Raw genomic sequence first — 18406 nt, forward strand, 5'->3', positions numbered from 1 at the left:
TGCCAGGGGCTTGGGGCAAGGGAGAATGTAGAATGACTGCTAATGCATATATGGTTTCTTTTTGGCATGATGAAAATGTTCTAAAATTAGATTGTGGTGATGGTTGTATAACCTTGTGAACATACTAAAAACTGGTGAATTGCACACTTTAAAATGGTGACATTTATGGTGTGTGAATTACATCTCACTATGAAGTGTCTGGTTTTGAGATGCTATTTTTTCTCTTGCCGTAGACACACACACACACACACACACACACACACACACATACACACAAAGAAGATAACTTTTGAGTAAAAAACTCTTAGAAACATCGCCCTAAATTATAATCCATACCTTAAGGGTGGTGATGCAAACTTTAGACAAAAATCTTCTATTTTGAAGTTTACATGGCAATGGAGACAATTAGGAACTTTAACATAAAGTTAAATTTTAATGACAACAGTATTTAAAGAAAATATCAGAAACCATTTTTATTCCCATTTTTTTAATTAAAAAAAATCTCTCTTTCAAAGCTTACCTCATGTCAATCACTTGACTCACGACAACGTTGGGTTTTGAGTCTTTTTCTTCATCCATATTATACAGGAAGAGCTTGAAGTCACAAACTATAGCTAGTGCTCTCTGCCATCCTTTCTTCAGCCCTGCTTTCTTTGGGATCTTTAGTTTTGATTTTAAAAAACAACAACAACAACAACAACAAGCAAAACAATCCGAGCTGAGACATCAAATACTATCCAACTGTTACATATAAAATTAAAATAATAAATGTGTTATCAATCTGTCACTTTTCTTGTTAAAGATGTGGAACAGAACTGTCTATAACATAATTGAAATTTTTAAAAACAAGGGAATTCCTTTAAGACTGAATATCTCTTGTGAAAATAAAATTGACACTTGTCTCTTTGTCTCTGGTAATATTAAATTCAAATTTGGTAACACCATGCCTCAAATTCAACTCAGATTTTAAATATTTCTCAGAAAGGTTATTTTACTTTTAGTCTCAAAATTTGTCATTGCTGACTGGAATTCAAAGTTCCATTATTAGTTTTCAACATTTGTTCATCACAGGGTGAGGTTTGAACAGAAAGCTTTTAACATTTAAAAATATCCAATTGGGGACAGTTAAATTTTGTTCTCAAACTAGCTTCTCAGGATGGAACAAATATGTTGATTTGCATATGATTTGTATTGTGTAATCTGTTACAAATATTATATAGCTCTTTTTTACAAATGTGCTCACAGAGTGTAAGGTGATTAATAAACTTATCTAGAGTTCATCTAAACCCCAAATATTGACACTTACCCAGACATGGCCCTCATAGGCTGTTCCTATGCCTTCCTGTGCATCTAGACAGAGGGCACCTTTCTTCTGTTGAGAAGGCACGGGACAAGCTCTTGGAGCTTTTTCTACACAGGTTGTGTGACATGAGAATCCACATGCTTTTTGAAGGGAATAAAGAGACATGATAGCAGGAAACACAATGGTTTTACTCCCTCACCCCCCACTGCAGTTCTGTCTGCTCTTAGAGAGGTCAAAATGCTAAAAACTACATTTTCCAGACTCCTTGCAGCTGAGTTTTGGCCCTGATTGAAGTTCCACTAGTAAAAGGACTTTCTGTGAGACTGAGCTGAGCCAGGCTGGGAGAGGTGCAGGATGCAGACCACCCACTTTACTAAATGGATCCAGCCCGGAGGGGTGTGAGGTCCCAGCTGCCGTGGTGGCCTTATCCTGTGGGTGATGTCCTGATTCTGCACACTGCAAGTTGCAGGGCCTTTCCCGATCCTGGCAGAAGTAGCAGGTTCTGGGAGCTGCCCCCGTGGTGGCTGCTTCCTGATTTTGTCATCTTTTTCTGACCCTAGTAGCAGCTGTCCCAGGCTAGGCAGAGACCTAGCCACGCTGGAGGCAGGAGACGCTCCTGAGCACTCAGCTCAGAGCCTGCGCTCTCAGCCCTGGAAGGATATTATAATTATAATATATATAATATATAATTCCCCACTTTAAATCCTGTTTTGTTTCATGCACTAGGTTGCGATTATGGTTAAGGTGCCTCCAACCATGGCAGTGCTGAGGGCAGGAAAGTTGTCCCACTTAGTGCCGTGTCCTGGAGTGAGCACTGGACAGGATTGGCTAAGGGAACCCACGGCACAGAGTCTGTTCCCTAGAAGTTTTCCTCATTCCTTGTCCAAGGGCACAGTGATCCACTGTTCGGTATCTCCAAAAGCACATTGCTCCCTTACAATAATGTTTACCACAATAAATTAAATGAGTTGAATAAAGCAATTACAACTCACCGATAGTGTTCCATTTCCCTGCCACATAAACTAGTGAATTTGGTCCTCGTGCTCTACCAGTGCTACAGAGAACAAAATATAGCTAAATGCATGTTCTTAGTAGATATGGCCCTGCCTGCAGGCTACACAACAGGACCTCCGAGGACAGCATTCACAGGCTGAAAAGACTGGAGTCACACAGTGCCAAGGTCCCCCCAAACATTCCCAGTGGCCATGGGTCCAGTCTTTCCAATATGAAACAGATTCAGAGAGATTTTTAGCAAAGGGATCGCTTTACTGCCATGCTTCTGTAATTCAGAGAACAAAATTTTTGCTTAATAACGTATTGCAAAACTCGTATGTTGACATCATACCCCCCAGTGTGGTGGTATTCGGAGGTGGGACCTGTGGGAGGCGCCGAGGAACTGAGGGTGGAACCCTCATGAATGGGATGGATGCTCTTATGAAAGAGGCCCCAGAAAGTTCCCAGGCCTCTTTGCCCTGTGAGGGCACAATCAGCAGCCAGCTGTCTGCCCCCCTGAAGGGAGCTCTCACCAGAACCGGACCATGCTGGCCCCCTCATCTCAGACTTCTGGCCTGTGAGCCATTCATTTCTGTGTTAACGCGCCACCCAGGGTGTGTGCTTTGCCGGCAGCCCCTGCGGCCGAGGGCACGTGAGTGTAGAGATGCCGGTCCTGGCCCCCCACACCTCTCTTCCCCGGCTCTTACCGTCACAGGCACAGCCTTGTCTTATCAAACCCACCATCAGAGACGTGCACTGGTGACACTTGGTGGGGGCAGTGAAGGATGTGAGGAAAAACCGGTGGCTCTTACTCTACAAGACAGACCAACCAAGCACTGAGGGTGAAATAACATGGAAGAGGTGATTCTGGTCACAAATCCTTGCCCCAAATATCATTTTATGTACAAAGAAAAGCAGCTCCCCCACTTTCTCACCAGAATGGAAGATTTTTGTCCCCTTATTACTTCATAATTAGGAAATGTTGAGCAAGAGATCCAAAAAAAATTACCAAGAAGAGGAAGAAGAGGAGGAGAATTACTTCACTGGTGATCACGTATTCATTAATACTGTTTGGAAACAAATAAATCAAGCCTGGCTTTTATTTGGGCCAATATATCCTGAACCTTGCAAAGATGCTTTCTCGACTGACAGATTCTTCAATTGTTTCCTTATCAGTGGGTGGAGTGAGAATTGCCTTTGTGTATATACTTTAATGAGGAAGGGTAAGCAAAAAATAACATGGTTTTTATACCTTCTTTGGAAGGAAAGGATAATTTCAAAATTTTCTCTCTCTAGCAAATCATGTGTTTCATTTTCTACTGTCAATAAAAAAATAATCATGAATTGGAAGGTCCAGTGACGCAGGCTATGCCCTCCTCTCTGAGACAGAGGGCATCTGGAAATTTCTAACTGAAACCCCAACGAGGAAACCTGCAAATGCCGTCACAGAATTAGCAACAAATCAGTCACCCACCGAGCACTGTCCATTTCTTGATCATGCCTCTTTGTTATCATAAATTAGCAATAAGTAAATCCTAACAAACTCTGGCTTCTCCAAACACTAGTTTGCAAGTTTGCTCTCCTTTGTATATCTTTTTCCTCGTCGTAAAGTGGACAAAAGGGCAGAGTCCGCAGGCCCTGCCGTGGGCAGTATGTGTGGACTGGGCTCCCTGCACCCTCTTCAGGTCTTCAGTTTGCCCTCATTTGCAGAGCGGCACATCACCCTCCCCTCCTGGGGCACCTGGTGCCTCCAATCCCTGAGTCTTTCTAGGCTTCCAAGGGACAGAGGGACCGACTGTCTTGTGACTCTTCGGTAGGCCTTCCCCATCACTTGGCATGCAGATTTCTCAGCTCTGCTAACCTCACCCAGGCTTTCATCTTCCAACCTTATGCCGACTTATTTGCCTGTTCTCTTTTCTCCCTTTATTGGCTTTCATTAGAAAGCAGAGATGTATGCCTTTTTTAATATACTGTGATTAACCACAAGTCCCCAGGGGAAAAAGGGAAGGAAAACAGGAGAGAAGAAAATAAAATACTTTTGATACTCTGATTGATACTGCCTTATAATACATTAATTTCGACAAAATCCTCATCATGTGTATTTTTTTCTTAGTTTTAATATATATTTTTGTTGATCTCGGCATATAAATATCTTCTATTTCTTTTCTAGATATTCATTATATAACAGAGATAACCCGTATTATTTTATATATTTACCTTATGTTCAAATTACCTTATTAATTTTAGTAGGTTTTTGGTTTTTTTTTTTAAACCAGAGTCTCTTAGGTGTTGTGGGCAAACAATCATATCACTCTTATGAAAGACTTTTATGTTCCAATGTTTATTCCCGTCATTTTATTTTCATTTTTATTGCATTGCTTAGAAACTACTGAATACTAATGGTGATATGGGGTAATTCTATACCGTTCCTGGTTTTAATTGAAAAGATTTAGTGTTTCATCATTTATGATAATATTTGCCATCAGGTTTGGGAAAACAGGTTTATTGTATTTATGAATTTTCTTCTTATTGCTATTTGTTACAGCCTCTGGTTACTTATTGTTAATAAAGAGGAATGCTTTGAATATTTTGGTCATTTTTAATTATTTGTTAAATAGGCAGTATATTGATTCAAAAACCAAAGGCTTTCTCTCCTCCAAACTTATAAGACTTTCTAGTACATTTCTAGTGCTTACGTGGTTTCAGTTTTACATCTGAATTATGGCTGAATTTAGAATTTATCTGGGAGTAAGTTATGAGATACAGCATATGAATCCCTTGAGCAGATTTCAAGGCAAAACTCGATTAATTAGTTTACCATCATCTATAATTTCTGAATGAGACTTGACAGACACAACAAAGCCCATTTAATAGAAAAGACGTTCCCCTGAAATTGTCACTAAATGTTTTACCCTTGTATTGGCTGTATTCAAACCTTAAGAAGATTTTTACAGTGGAATTTTCTGTTGTGTAAATTTTTAAATCTGATCGGAGGTTTGATGAATGTGACTGCAAAAAAATTTTGATAAATGCCAAGACAGTAACAGCAAAACCAATTTATTCTCATTTTGAAAGGAACTCGCTAAGCTTATAATTAAATCACGTACCTTGGTTGGAAAGAGGATACTACTATGACATTCTTTTCTCTTTATTGTTGGTGTGTGAACCGGTAGATGAGCAGAATCTACAATCTGAATCAAGGAAATGAAAATAAACAAGGGCAAGTTACATCTATCTCCAAAATTATAAAAATTAAATAATTCCTCAAGTGAGGCAAAAGAATTATACTTGTTAATAGACAAAAACATAGTAAAATTAAAATTCTTACAGTGGTGAAAAGATATTTTAAGTAATTTAGATATATGCTTCACTTTTTACAAACAAAATATATGTATATTTTATACAATTTATTGCAGGTTGGCTATTTTAAAATATTATAGCATAGCATGTATACTACATTAAAAGAATGCTAATCATAAGTATATTTGAAAGGGACTTTTAATAAGTAGATATATGATCAGAATCCTCAAAAGACTCTTTGAAATACCTGTTTTATAAGTGTAAATGGGGGTTTATGGCTGTACACATATAGAAATATATTAAAATCAATTACAGAGTGTTCAGCAAGATTTTGTGAGTACTAACTATCTAAAAATATTCTTAGGTAATCTAGATCACCTTTATGTAGTTAGACTTCAACAACTAATTAAATTTTGCTGTTTATATGATATAAAACATTTCTTTCCTGGGAACTCATAGAAAATAATTCTTGAAATGGGAAGAATTGGATGCTTGTGGGTGTTACTGGGAAGTACAGCCCAGTTGTAAGGAAGATGTTAAGTGGTTGAGCAGAAGATGTTAAGTATACAGATTTGATGAATGTCCCTCCTTTCAGGATGGCAGATACCATGGAGAAAACATACAAGTTTGGTAGTAAATGCAGGAGACCCAGGACATTTGCCAAATTTACAAAAATACTTTAAAAAGTTGATGGTGTTTCACTCCTTTTACTATATATCCCATTAAATAGACTTTTTCATATGAATTTATAAAAACAAATGTGATAAAGATTCCCTCTTAAAAATCTTAGATACATGTATTGATGAATTACCCTTGCTTTAGCTTTCTTTTGTTTAAAAAGAGACTATCTTCAGTCTAAAGAAGAGATGCCACATCATACCAGTTGATACAAAAGCATTTGACAAATTCAACAGCTATTCATGATAAAACTCTCAACAGACTAGGAGTAGGAAGCACTTCCTTAGTCTGATAAAAGGCCTCTACAAAAAAACAAAGGCAAGCATTACCACTCAGGATGAAAAAGCTACAAAATAACAAAGGCAGGCATTACCACTCAGGATGAAAAATCAAATGCTTTCACTGAAGAATGAAAACAAGGCAAGAATGACCACTACCCCCACACTTATTCAACATCAAGCTGAAAACCCTAGCCAGTGTGCCAGGCAGAATTAGAAAAGATAGGTATACACGTTAGGAAGAAAGCAAACTGTCCTATTTGCAGAGGACATGATTGTATGCACAGGAAATTCCAGGGAATGTCAAAGGAAAAAAATCTTGAGCTACTAAGTTTGGTAAGATCCTATGACACAAAGTGTATTTCTCTGTAACACCAATAAATAATTGGAAACTGTTTTTTTTTTTTTTTTTTTTACTAAGACAATTTTTCAGAACCGTTTAAGGTTCACAGAAATCGAGGGGAAAGTATAGAAATTTCCTAAGTATTCCCTGCCCCCACACATGCATAGCCTCCCCCAGTTATCAACAACCCCCACCAGAATTAGAATCAATGAAATACTGACACATCATAATCACTCAAAGTCCATAGTTTGCATTAGGGTTCACTCTTGGTGTTGTACATTCTGTGGTTTTGGACAAATGTATAGGCATGTATCCACCATTATGGTATCGTACAGAGTATTTTCACAGCCTTGAAAATCCTCTGTGCTTCACCTATTCATCCCTTCTCCCTCAAACTATGGCAACCACTGATCTTTTCACTATACCCATGGTTTTGCCTTTTTCAAATGTCATATGGTTGGAATCGTACAATATGAAGCCTTTTCAGATTAGCTCTTTTACTTATTAATAATTTAAGATCTCCTCATGTCTTTTCATGGCTTAATAATTCATTTCTTTTTAGTAGTGAATAATGTTCCCTTGTCTGGATGTACCATTTATCCATTCACCTGCTGAAGGACATCTTGGTTGCTTCCAAGTTGTGGAATTTATGAATAAAGCTGCTATAAACACCCATGTATATAATTCGATATGGAGATCAGTTTTCGGTTTTTTTTTTAAGTAAATATCAAGGAATATAGGTGCAGGGTAGTACATGGTAAGACTATGTTTAGATTTGTAAGAAACTGCCAGACTGTCTTCCAAAGTGGCTGTACCACTCAGCAGCAATGATGAGAGTTGCTATTGCTGCACTGGCATTTGGTGTTGTCAGCGTTCCAGATTTTGGCCATTCTGATACGTGTGTAGTGGTATCTTGTTGTTTTAATATGTACTTCTCTGATGACGTATGATTGGAAGCATATTCTCATATGCATATTTGTAATCCACCTATCTTCTTTGTTGAAATACCTATTTAGGTCTTTGGCTCATTTTTAATTGAGTTGTTTTTTTATTGTTGAGTTTTAAGAGTTCTTTGTATATTTTGGATAATAGTTTAAATTTGTCGTTTGCAAATATTTTCTCCCAATCTGTCGCTTATCTTTGCCTTCTCTTGACATTGTCTTTTACACAGGAGTTTTTAATTTTAATGGAGTCCAGCTTATCTTTTGATATTGTATCTAAAAAGTCATTGCCAAACTCAAGGTCATCCAGATTTTCTCCTATGATATCTTCAGTGAGTTTTATAGTTTTGCATTTTACATTTAGATCTGTGATCCATTTTGAGTTAACTTTTGTGAAGAGTGTAAGGTTTGTGTCTAGATTCATTCTTTTTTTTTTTTTTTTTTTTTAGATTCATTCTTTTGCATGTGGATGTCCTGTTGTTCCAGCACCGTTTGTTGAAAGACTGTCTCTGCTCCATTGTTTTGCTTTTGCTCTTTTGTCAAGGATCAGTTGATTATATTTATGTGGGTCTATTTCTGGGCTTTCTTTTCTGTCTCATTGATCTATTTGTCTATTCTTTTACCAATACCACACTGTCTTGATTACTGTAGCTTTTATAGTAAATATTGACATTGGGTAGCATCCGTCCCCCAACTTTGTTCTTCCCCTTCAATATTATGTTGGTTATTCTTGGTCTTTTGTCTCTCTGTATAAACTATAAAATCAATTTGTCAATATCCCCAAAATAACTTGCCAGAATTTTGACTGGGATTGCACTGAATCTATAGGAAAGTGCTTTTTAAGTACTATTTAAATACCATTTACAGTACCTCTAAAATTTAAATATATATATATAACTAAATAAGTAAATATATATTTACATATATATGTAAATAAGCCTAACAAAACATGCACAGGGTCTGTTGACTGACAACTACCAAGCACTGATGAAAGAAATTAAAGAAGCCCTAAATACATGGAATGACAGATCGTGTTCATGAATTGGAAGATGCCATGTAGTTAGTATATTAATTCTCATTAATCTTTTCATTTAATGCAATACCAATCAAAATCCCAGAAAGAGTGTTTGTAGATACGGACGAGTAGATTCTAATTTTTATGTGGACTCAAAGAAACTAGAATAACTGAAGCATTTTTTAAAAACTTGTAAAATATATTAAAAATATATATATAAAGATATTTTTAAGTATTTAAAAAATATATATATAATATAAAAGAAATGGAAGATATAAAGAAGAACGAGTGGAATTTGAGAAATTAAAAAAATACAATAATCATTATTAAAATATCAATGGATGGCCCAATAAAAAAATGAAGAGGACAGAGGGAAGAATTTGTCAACTTGATAGAACAATATCAGTTATCCTATATGAACATCAGAGAGAAAACAGACAGGAAAAATAGGACTATTACCAAAGATCTAACATCAGAATCCCAGAAGGAGAATATAAAGAATGAGGCTGAGAAAGTACTCAGAGAAATAATGTCTGAAAATTTCCTGAGTTTGCCTAAAGACATAGTAGATTCAAGAAGCTGATGGAATTCCAAATAGGATAAACCCAAAGAAATACATGGAAGACACAATGTAGTAAAACTTCTGGAAACTAAAGGCAAAAAATTGAATTAAAAAAATAATAATGAAAACAGCCAGAGAGGAACAACATATTAAATGCACACTGCTAAATGAAAGAAGCCAATCTGAAAAAAGCTGTATGATTCCAACTATCTGACAGTGGAAAAAGCAAAGCTATGAGGATAGTAGAAAGATCGGTGGTTTCCAGGATTTCAGGCGGAGGGAGGAAGGGAAGAATCGGTGGAGCACAGGAATTGTCAAGACAGTGAAAGTGCACTTATATGATACTGTCGTGATAGATACATGTCATTGTCCATTTGTCATTTATCCCGTTGTACATCTGTAAAATGTATAATCCAAAATGTGAACCTGAACGATAGGCTTTAGTTAATAATAATGGCTCATAACTGTAACAAAATGTACCACACTTTTGGTGTTGGTACATAAATTGTTAATCATGGAAGTTGTTAATAATGGAAGAAACTGGGACAGGGGCGGGGGTGGGGTGGGTGGTGGTGAGACAGGTAAGTAAGAACTTTGTATTTGCCACTAAATTTTTCTGTGAATGTAAAACTACCCCCAAATAAAGTCCATTAATTTTTTCTAAAGATTTTATTTTTAAGAGGCACCTGGGTGGCTCAGTCAGTTAAGCATCTGCCTTTGGCTCAGGTCATGATCCCAGGGTCCTGGCCACACTGGGCTCCTTGCTCAGCAGGGAGCCTGCTTCTCTCTCTCTCTCCCTCTGCCCCTCCCCCTGCCTATGCTCTCTCTCTCGCTATCTCTCTCTCTCTGTCAAAAAAATAAATAAAATCTTAAAAAAAAGATTTTATTTTTAAATAATCTCTACACCCAGTGTGCAGCTCAAACCTACAACCCTGAGATCAAGAGTTGCATGCTCTACTGACTGAGCCAGCCAGGTGCCCCTAAAGCCCACTAATTTTTTTAAGTGATTTGTAAATCAAAACAGTCACAAAATCTCTAAGAGAACTTGTCTGCAGTATACTTAGGATAGCTACAGTAAGTTCTCTACAAGAAAGGAAGTGAAGGAATCAAATGGGAAGAGTGAAAATATGGGTACATAGGATAGTGTGTGTGTGTGTGTATTTTTTTAGAAACCATTCAACCGGTGTCCCTCCCTCTTACTCCCCCAAAGGAGGAGAAAAACGATCATCAATGGCAAAGGGCAGCTGGAGAAGCTTCACACTCAGGAAGGGACACTGTCTCCTCCTTGTGGTTTCGAGTACTCCACACATTCAGAGAAACTCTCTAGTAACAAACTATAGAAATGAAACTATAGAAATGATCCCTGAAAGTATAGTCTTGATAAATTTTCTAAATTATGTTAGATGGTTGAAGCAAATATTATAACACTGTCTAATATCCCTCTGTGCATAGAGAGAAATATGTAACACAATTATATTACAAATGGGGAAGAGTAAAATGATGTGAAGGGAGGTGAAGTTGACACACTTGATTTGATCAGATAAAATGTTGTTGACACGACATAGTAGTAAATTATGTATCCATAATGAAATCTCTTAAATGAAATGGCCCAATTTCTCCAAAAGGACAAACTACCACAACTCAGCCAATATGAGATAAGTAATTTGAATAGCCTGATAACTATTAAAGAAATCAAATTTATAATTTAAAAACTCCCAGAAAGAAATCTCCAGAATAGCTTTATTGAAAACTTATAGCAAATGTTTAAAAAATAATTATCAATAATTCTCTATAATTTTTTTTTACAAAATAAAAGAGAATACGTCCCAACACATTCTATAAAGCCAGTATTACTATGATGGCAAAATCAGACAAGCACAGTACACACATGAAAATACTACTGACCAACATTCTGGATTAATGTGGATACGAAAGTCTAAGAGCATATTAGCAAATAGAATTCCACAGTATATACAAAGCATATACATTATGAGTGTTGTGTTTATTTCAAGAAAGTAAACATGATCCAATATTTGAAAATCAATCAATGTTATCTATCATATTAACAGGCTAACAGAAAGCTCATGAGATAATACATTAATGCAGAAGAAGCATTTGACAGAATTTAACATCCATTTGTGATAAAAACTCTCCGCAACCTAGGAAGGGAGACACTTCCTCAAATTGATAAAGAGCATCTACAAAAGTCCTACAGCTAACTACCATCATAATTAATGGTGAAAGATTGAATTGTTTTCCCTTAATATGAGTACAAGAGATGTCCATTCTTATCAGATAGCAGTAGAAGTTCTGGCCAGGGCAGTAGGGCAAGAAAAGGAAAGAAAAGTCATACAGATTAGGAAGGAAGCTATTTTCAGATGACACGATCATAGAATATTCCAAGGAATCTGCACGCGCGCGCGCACACACACACACACACACACACACAAACGTCCTAGAAATTAATGAGCTTAGCAAGTTCTCAAGTTACAGGATCAGCATACAAAAATCAATTGTACTTCAACAATACTAGCAACAAATACATGTAAATTGAAGCTAAAAGTATAGTACCATCTACAATTGCTAAAAAAAAAAAAATACTTAGCTATAAATCTCACAAAACACATCCAAGACTTGTGTTCTCAAAACCACAAAATGCTGTTGAGAAGAGTCCAAGAATATCTGAATAAGTGGCGAGGCATACTGAGTTCATGAATTGGAAGACTCAGCATAGGAAAGATGCCAATTCTCTCTAGATTAAATACAGGTTTAATGCGGCTTCTCTCAAAATACTAGTACTGTAAGGCTTTGTTATAGATATAAACAATATTATTCTAAAATTTACGTGGGAAGAGGATATATGGATATTTATTCACAGATGACATGATCATATCTGAAGAAAGAAAAGCTCCATTTGTAATAGCATGGAAAAGAAAAAAAAAATGCTTAGGAATAAACTTAACCATGGAGGCAAACAACTTGTTCACTGTAAACTACAAGACATTGGTGAAGGAAATCCAGAGGACACTAATAAAGGGAATAACATCCCATATTCATGTATTAGAAGAATTAATATTGTTAAGATGTCCATATTACCCAAAATGATCCACAGAGTCAGTGCAATTCTTATCAAAATCTCAGAGACGTTTTTTTGCAGAAATAGGAAAATTAATCCCAAAATGCATATAGACTCTCAAGGGATCCAAATAGCCCAAACAGTATTGAAAAGAAGAACAGAGTTGGGGGTCTCACACTTAGGAAGCTAAGTGTGGTTCTGACATGAGACAGTCATATACACCAATGGAATGCCCAGAAATTAACCCTCACTTATATGATCAGCTGATTTTCAACAAGGGTGCCAAGACCACTCAGTAAGAAAAGGAAGGTACAGATGGGGTTGGGAAAACAGGACAGCTGCATGCAAAAGAATGAGGACGACTTTCTTACACCATACACAAAAATAAATTCAAGATGGATTAAAGACCTAAATGGGAGACCTGAAACCATAAAAATCCTAAAAGAAAATGTAGGCAGTAATCTCTTGGACATCACCCTTTGCAACATATTTATGGACATGTCTCCTCAGGGAAGAGAAACAAAGCAAGCATAAACTATTGGGACCACACCAAAATTTTAGAAAACTTGCACAACAGAGGTAACTATCAACAAAATGAAAAGGCAGCCTCCTGAATGGGAGAAGATTTTTGCAAATGCTATATCCAGTAAGGGTTAATATCCAAAATATATAAACAACTCATGCAACTCAACACCAAAAAGCCAAATAATCTGATTTTAAAATGGGCAGAGGACCGGAATAGACATTTTTTTTTCCAAAGAAGGCATACAGATGGCCAACAGACACATGAAAAGATGCTCAGCATCATCACGCATTGTCAGGGAAATGCAAGTCAAAAACACAAGGAGATACCACCTCACACCTGTCAGAATGGCTCTTACCAAAAATACAAGAAATAAGTGTGGACAAGGATGTGGAGAGAAGTGAACCCTGATCCACTGTTGGTGGGAATGCACACTGGTGCAGCCACTGCGGACAACAATATGGAGTTTTCTCCAAAATTTAAAAATAGAAATACCATATGATCCAGTAATACCACTGCTGGGTATTCACCCAAAGAGAATGAAAACACTGATTTGAAAAGGTATATGCACTCCTATGTTTATTGCAGCGTTGTTTATGACAGCCAAAATATGGAAGCAACACAAGTATCCATCAATAAATGAATGGATAAAGAAGATGTGAATATGTGATCTTGTCACTTACAGCCACATGGTTAGACCTAGAGAGTTTCATGTCAAATGAAATAAGACAGAGAAGGATAAATACCATATGACTTCACTTATATATGGAATCCAAAAAAACAAAACGAACAAACAAAAAAACAGATATGGACTAATAAATACAGAGAACAAACTGGTGGTCACCAGAGGGGATCAAGAAATACAAACTTCCAGTTATATGCCACTAATTGAACACTACATCAAAAATTAATGATGTACTGTGTGTTGGCTAATTGAATTTAAATTTTAAAAAAATAATAAAAAATAAAACTTCCACTTATAAATAACTCATGGAGAGGAAAAAGTACGGCATAGGGAATATAGTCAGTAATTATGTCATAATGTATGGTGACTACATTTATGGTGGTGAGTGTTGAGTAATGTATCGAATTGTTGAATCACTATGTTGTACACCTGAAACTAATATAACATTATATGCCAACTATACTACAATAATAAAAAAAGAAAAAACAATGTACATATCTTAATTTGAAAATACTTTATCTCTAAAAAGTGCCATCATCTGAGCTTTCAGCGAGTCATGGTCACTGATCACAGATCACATAACAAATACAGTAATAGTGAAAAAGTTGAAATATTGCAAGAATTACCAGCATGTGACACGGAGACAAGAAGTGAGCAAATGCTCTTGGAAAAATGGCACCAAGAGCCTGTTTGACACGGGGTTGCCACAAAAACCTTCAGTTTGTAAAAAACACAGTGTCTGTGAAGTGCAATACAGCAAAGCACAGTGAAGTGGAATTTGCCTGTACAAATTATCAGGGAAATAATAGACAAGTCAGTCCAGGGGCTTGGACAGCTATCATGCTGGCAATAGTTGATTTGTATCTCCTAGCAAGCAAAGATCTAATTTCCCAAATGCGAAAAGCAAAACCTCAAAATCTTTTTGGAACTTTTGGGATAGAAGGATATAGGATAGAAATGGATTTCTCAGAAAACGCTGAAAAAGTGCAAGCAATAAAAGAAAGGACTGATGAATTTTACAGTGTTAAAACCATAACTTAAAAACCTCTGTGTGACAGAATGAGAGCAATGATTAGATACCACTTTATACCCATCAGAATTACAAAATTTCAAGTGTCTGGTGGCAGTGTTGACATGGATATAAGGAAAGGAGCATTTTTACATGCAGCTAAATAAGAGTAGAAGTTGATTCTCAAAAACTCTCTGCTCCAGGCAGAGGAGTGTGCACATGCAGGGTACCCTGGAGTGTGGATGCAGAGCCCACGTGGGGTGAGGATGGGCTATCTGCAGAGATGGGAGACTGGTCACAGGAGTGAGTTAGAAATGTGGAAAGAGACAGAACTAGAATGAACTCTATAATGTTGGATTGGAATTAGTTATTTATGTGTGCACGAACTCAGTTTTCATAGATAGATAGATAGACTGATAGATTGATGGATTGATGGATTTGGGGGCACCTGGGTGACTCAGCCAGTTAAACGGCCAACTCTTGATTTCAGCTCCGGTCATGATCTCAGGGTAATGAGATTGAGCCCCTCGTAGGGCTCTGTGCTCTGCGGGGAGTCTGCTTGGGATTCTTTCTCTCCCTCTGCCCCTCCCCGCGCTCATGCTCACTCAGGCACGTGCACACTGTCTCTCTCTTTAAAATAAATAAATCTTAAAAAATTTTTTTCTACATTTAGACTGATGTACAAATTTTCTGTAGTAAAAGGGCCTGGAATAGTGATACTCTAGTAGCAGTGGGCACACGTAACGTTCAGAACGAGACTTCTGAATACCATTCTCCACTAAAAGCAATCAGTGTTCCTTGGAGAAACGGCAGAATGCAGGGCTGGGGCAATACCGTATGGATGAGTTGATGCGTCTTGTTCTGCCAGATACAAAGAAGGTGCTCAGTGAATGATGAGGGCACGTCAGAAGGACACAATACCAAAGGGCTTACACAGACCACATCTGCGACTGTATGGACATCAGAATAAATAATGACACGAATGGATTGTAAGCCATTGAATAAAATAAGAAACCATGAGTCCATAGAGGTATAAATAAATGCAAAGTTTGGTGAGCAATAGGGTACTTAAATGGTTTCAAAGTACCTCTCTACATAATACTTATCATTTACCAAGGAAAAGAGAGGCCTGGAAAATCCCACCTTAGTGCAGTGGTCAAAGCAAACATCCCTCCCGGGGGATAGAAAGATGAGAAAACCACACCGCTTCTGGGGTATTCTGGCCGGCAATGCGTAACCTGCATAAAGCCGTGACGAAACTTTTTTTTTTTTTTTTAAATGAGGAGCATTCTACTCGACACTGGCCTGTGGCTTTTGAGAGTCTCAAGGTCACAAAATCAAACAAAGACTAAGAAATTGTTGCAGATGGGAAGAGACCGAAGAGCGATGACAAGCACACGCACAGCAGGATTTTGACCAGGATCCTTTTGTTGTGAGGGGCGCCACGGGGACAACTGGTGACACCTGAATGGGGCCTTAGGGTCAGATGGTAGGAATGCGCCACCGTCAGGCACAATGGTTGCACTGTGGGGGTATATATATATATGGAGGAGAACATTCTTTTTTTACCTTCTTTATTTTTTTAATTTGGGAATTCAATTAATCAACATATAGTGTATTATTATTTTTAGAGGTAGAGTTCAGTGATTCATCAGTCTTATATAACACCCAGGGCTCATTCCATCCTGTGCCCTCCTTCATGCCCATCCCCCAGTGACCCCATGCCCCCAACCCCCTCCCCTCCAGCAACCCGCAGTTTGTTTCCTATGATTAAGAGTCTATTACGGTATGTGTAGGAGAATATTCTTAATTGTAAGAAATACACGCTGACGTATTTGAGGTGATAGAAAATCAGATGGCTGCCTTCAGTAGTCTAGGAAAAATAAATTCATACTGTACCTGCAAAGTTCCCATAAAATCTATAACTATTCCCCAGAAATTAAGGCACTCTGTTGCCAAAATTTTATATTGAAAATATGCATATATGTGATAATAACAAACTCTCCCATATGTATATAGACCCCCAGTGAATGCCTGAAACCACAGATAGTAACAAATCCTGTATATATAAACTGTATTTTTCCTATTCATACATACCTATGAAAAAGTTTACTTTATAAATTAGGAACAGTAAGCGATTACAACAATAATAATAAAATTGAACAATTTTAACAATACACTGTCATAAAAGTTATGTGAATGTGGTCGATCTCTCTCTCTCTCTCTCTCTCTCTCTCTCCCCCCAAAACATCTTGACCTGTCTCCCCCTTCTTCTTGTGATGATGCGAGATGATAAAATGCCTCCGTGATGAGATGAAGCGAGGTGAATGCTGTGGACACTGGGACCTGGTGTTAGGGGACTGTTGACCTTCTGAGCAGGTATCAGGTGGACGGTCATCTGCTTCTGGACCCTGGTTGACTGCAGATGACTGAAATCACGGACTGGGGGGAGGGAACTACCATTGAAGCAGCAGGTACCAACAGGCTCGTTATAACGGAGACATTGCAGTAGTGAGAAATGGAATCAACCCAAATGTGCATCAAAAGGAGCACTGTCCTGTAAGTCTAAGTGTACTGATACACTGGAATACCACCCAGCAGTCAGGATGAATGAAGTGTCTCAGCACGGCTAGTTGTACAATAATAGGGAGACTCTGTGTGTGAGTGTTTTAAGCCAGCAAAGCAGTCCCCACACTTGAAGGACACGTGCCCATGTACAAGAAGGTGGCCGGAAGAATGCACACATCTGCTGGTGATGTCCGCTAACCTCCCAGGAGAGAGGAGAGTGCAGGTCATGCATCCAGTGCTTTCCAGTTCATCTAATTTCTCTTATCTGACACAAAAATTGTGTACAACAGAAATTTAGCCCTGTTTTGCTAAATTTGTGAGCAGTAGGTATATCAATAGGTGTATGGATTTATGATAGATTATTCCTCTATGACGGAAATACGTCATCATTAAACTTTTAAAACAGTGAGATAAAATTGTTATCAAAATTTCAGAGAATCTGAGCAGAATTTGCAGATAACGTCTGGCCTGGCTACAAGGCACACCGAAGCTTTCCCAACTATACACCCCCCTCACAACTTGTGGCCCAGCCCCCAGATTCCAAAGCGGGCAGGAAGGAATCCCTGCCCGGATTAATGGATTAATTGGGGTGAAGGAGATGCAGAGCAGGAGGGGAGCGGCATTTCTGAACAGGGAGCGTGTGAGCTGAGAGACACCAAACCCATCGACTTCTGGAGGAAATATTTTCTTTTGCAGCGACTCACAGTCTCTAAGTAACATGAAGGAAAGGCCAATGAAGCATTGTTTTACGTACCATTGTTCAGAAGGTAAGAAACTATCTCAAACCTTAATAAGCATCGTCACAAATGTATTTTTATAGCTTACTAATTATACATAACCCCAGACTTGGTGTTACAATATGATATGTCCCTGCTCTATCCTGACTCCTGAAAACTTCAGAGTGGACACAGCCATGAAGCCTGTTCTTCAAGACCCAGTAGAAGCTTTGTCATTTGTTACTGACTTTCGGGAATAGTGTTCTCATCTGAGTTTCAAGTCTCCCAGTGTACCAGTTAACCTTAATACCCTCTAAGGGACCGTGCCAGCCACGCAGTATATTTGATTAGGAGAGAAATGCCGCTCTCTTTCTGATTGGGGTTCGTTCCCCCTTTGTTTTGTTGCACGTGGAGAG

General features: G+C 37.9%; 1 protein-coding gene and 1 non-coding gene across 5 annotated transcripts in view; both read right to left on the reverse strand.

The window, feature by feature from the left end:
• LOC112838664 (serine/threonine-protein kinase MRCK alpha-like) overlaps positions 1 to 18406 on the reverse strand; it is a 72696-nt gene that overhangs the window by 25078 nt on the left and 29212 nt on the right. For all 4 annotated transcript variants that reach the window (XM_073878180.1, XM_073878178.1, XM_073878179.1 and 1 more), the window contains 4 exons: positions 5404 to 5487; positions 3004 to 3109; positions 1307 to 1443; positions 521 to 660 (listed from right to left, as the gene is read on the reverse strand). In XM_073878180.1, coding sequence (XP_073734281.1) covers positions 521 to 660; positions 1307 to 1443; positions 3004 to 3109; positions 5404 to 5487 — 467 coding nt within the window. The remainder of the gene's footprint in view (positions 1 to 520; positions 661 to 1306; positions 1444 to 3003; positions 3110 to 5403; positions 5488 to 18406) is intronic.
• LOC112838719 (small nucleolar RNA U3) lies at positions 10585 to 10792 on the reverse strand. The gene has a single exon (XR_003212046.1). It is a non-coding gene; the product is annotated as a small nucleolar RNA U3 (small nucleolar RNA).

Source organism: Callorhinus ursinus, unplaced genomic scaffold (assembly GCF_003265705.2).
Source record: "Callorhinus ursinus isolate GAN/ISIS: 27379988/994484 unplaced genomic scaffold, GSC_fseal_2.0 scaffold28, whole genome shotgun sequence".
Lineage (NCBI taxonomy): Eukaryota > Metazoa > Chordata > Mammalia > Carnivora > Otariidae > Callorhinus > Callorhinus ursinus.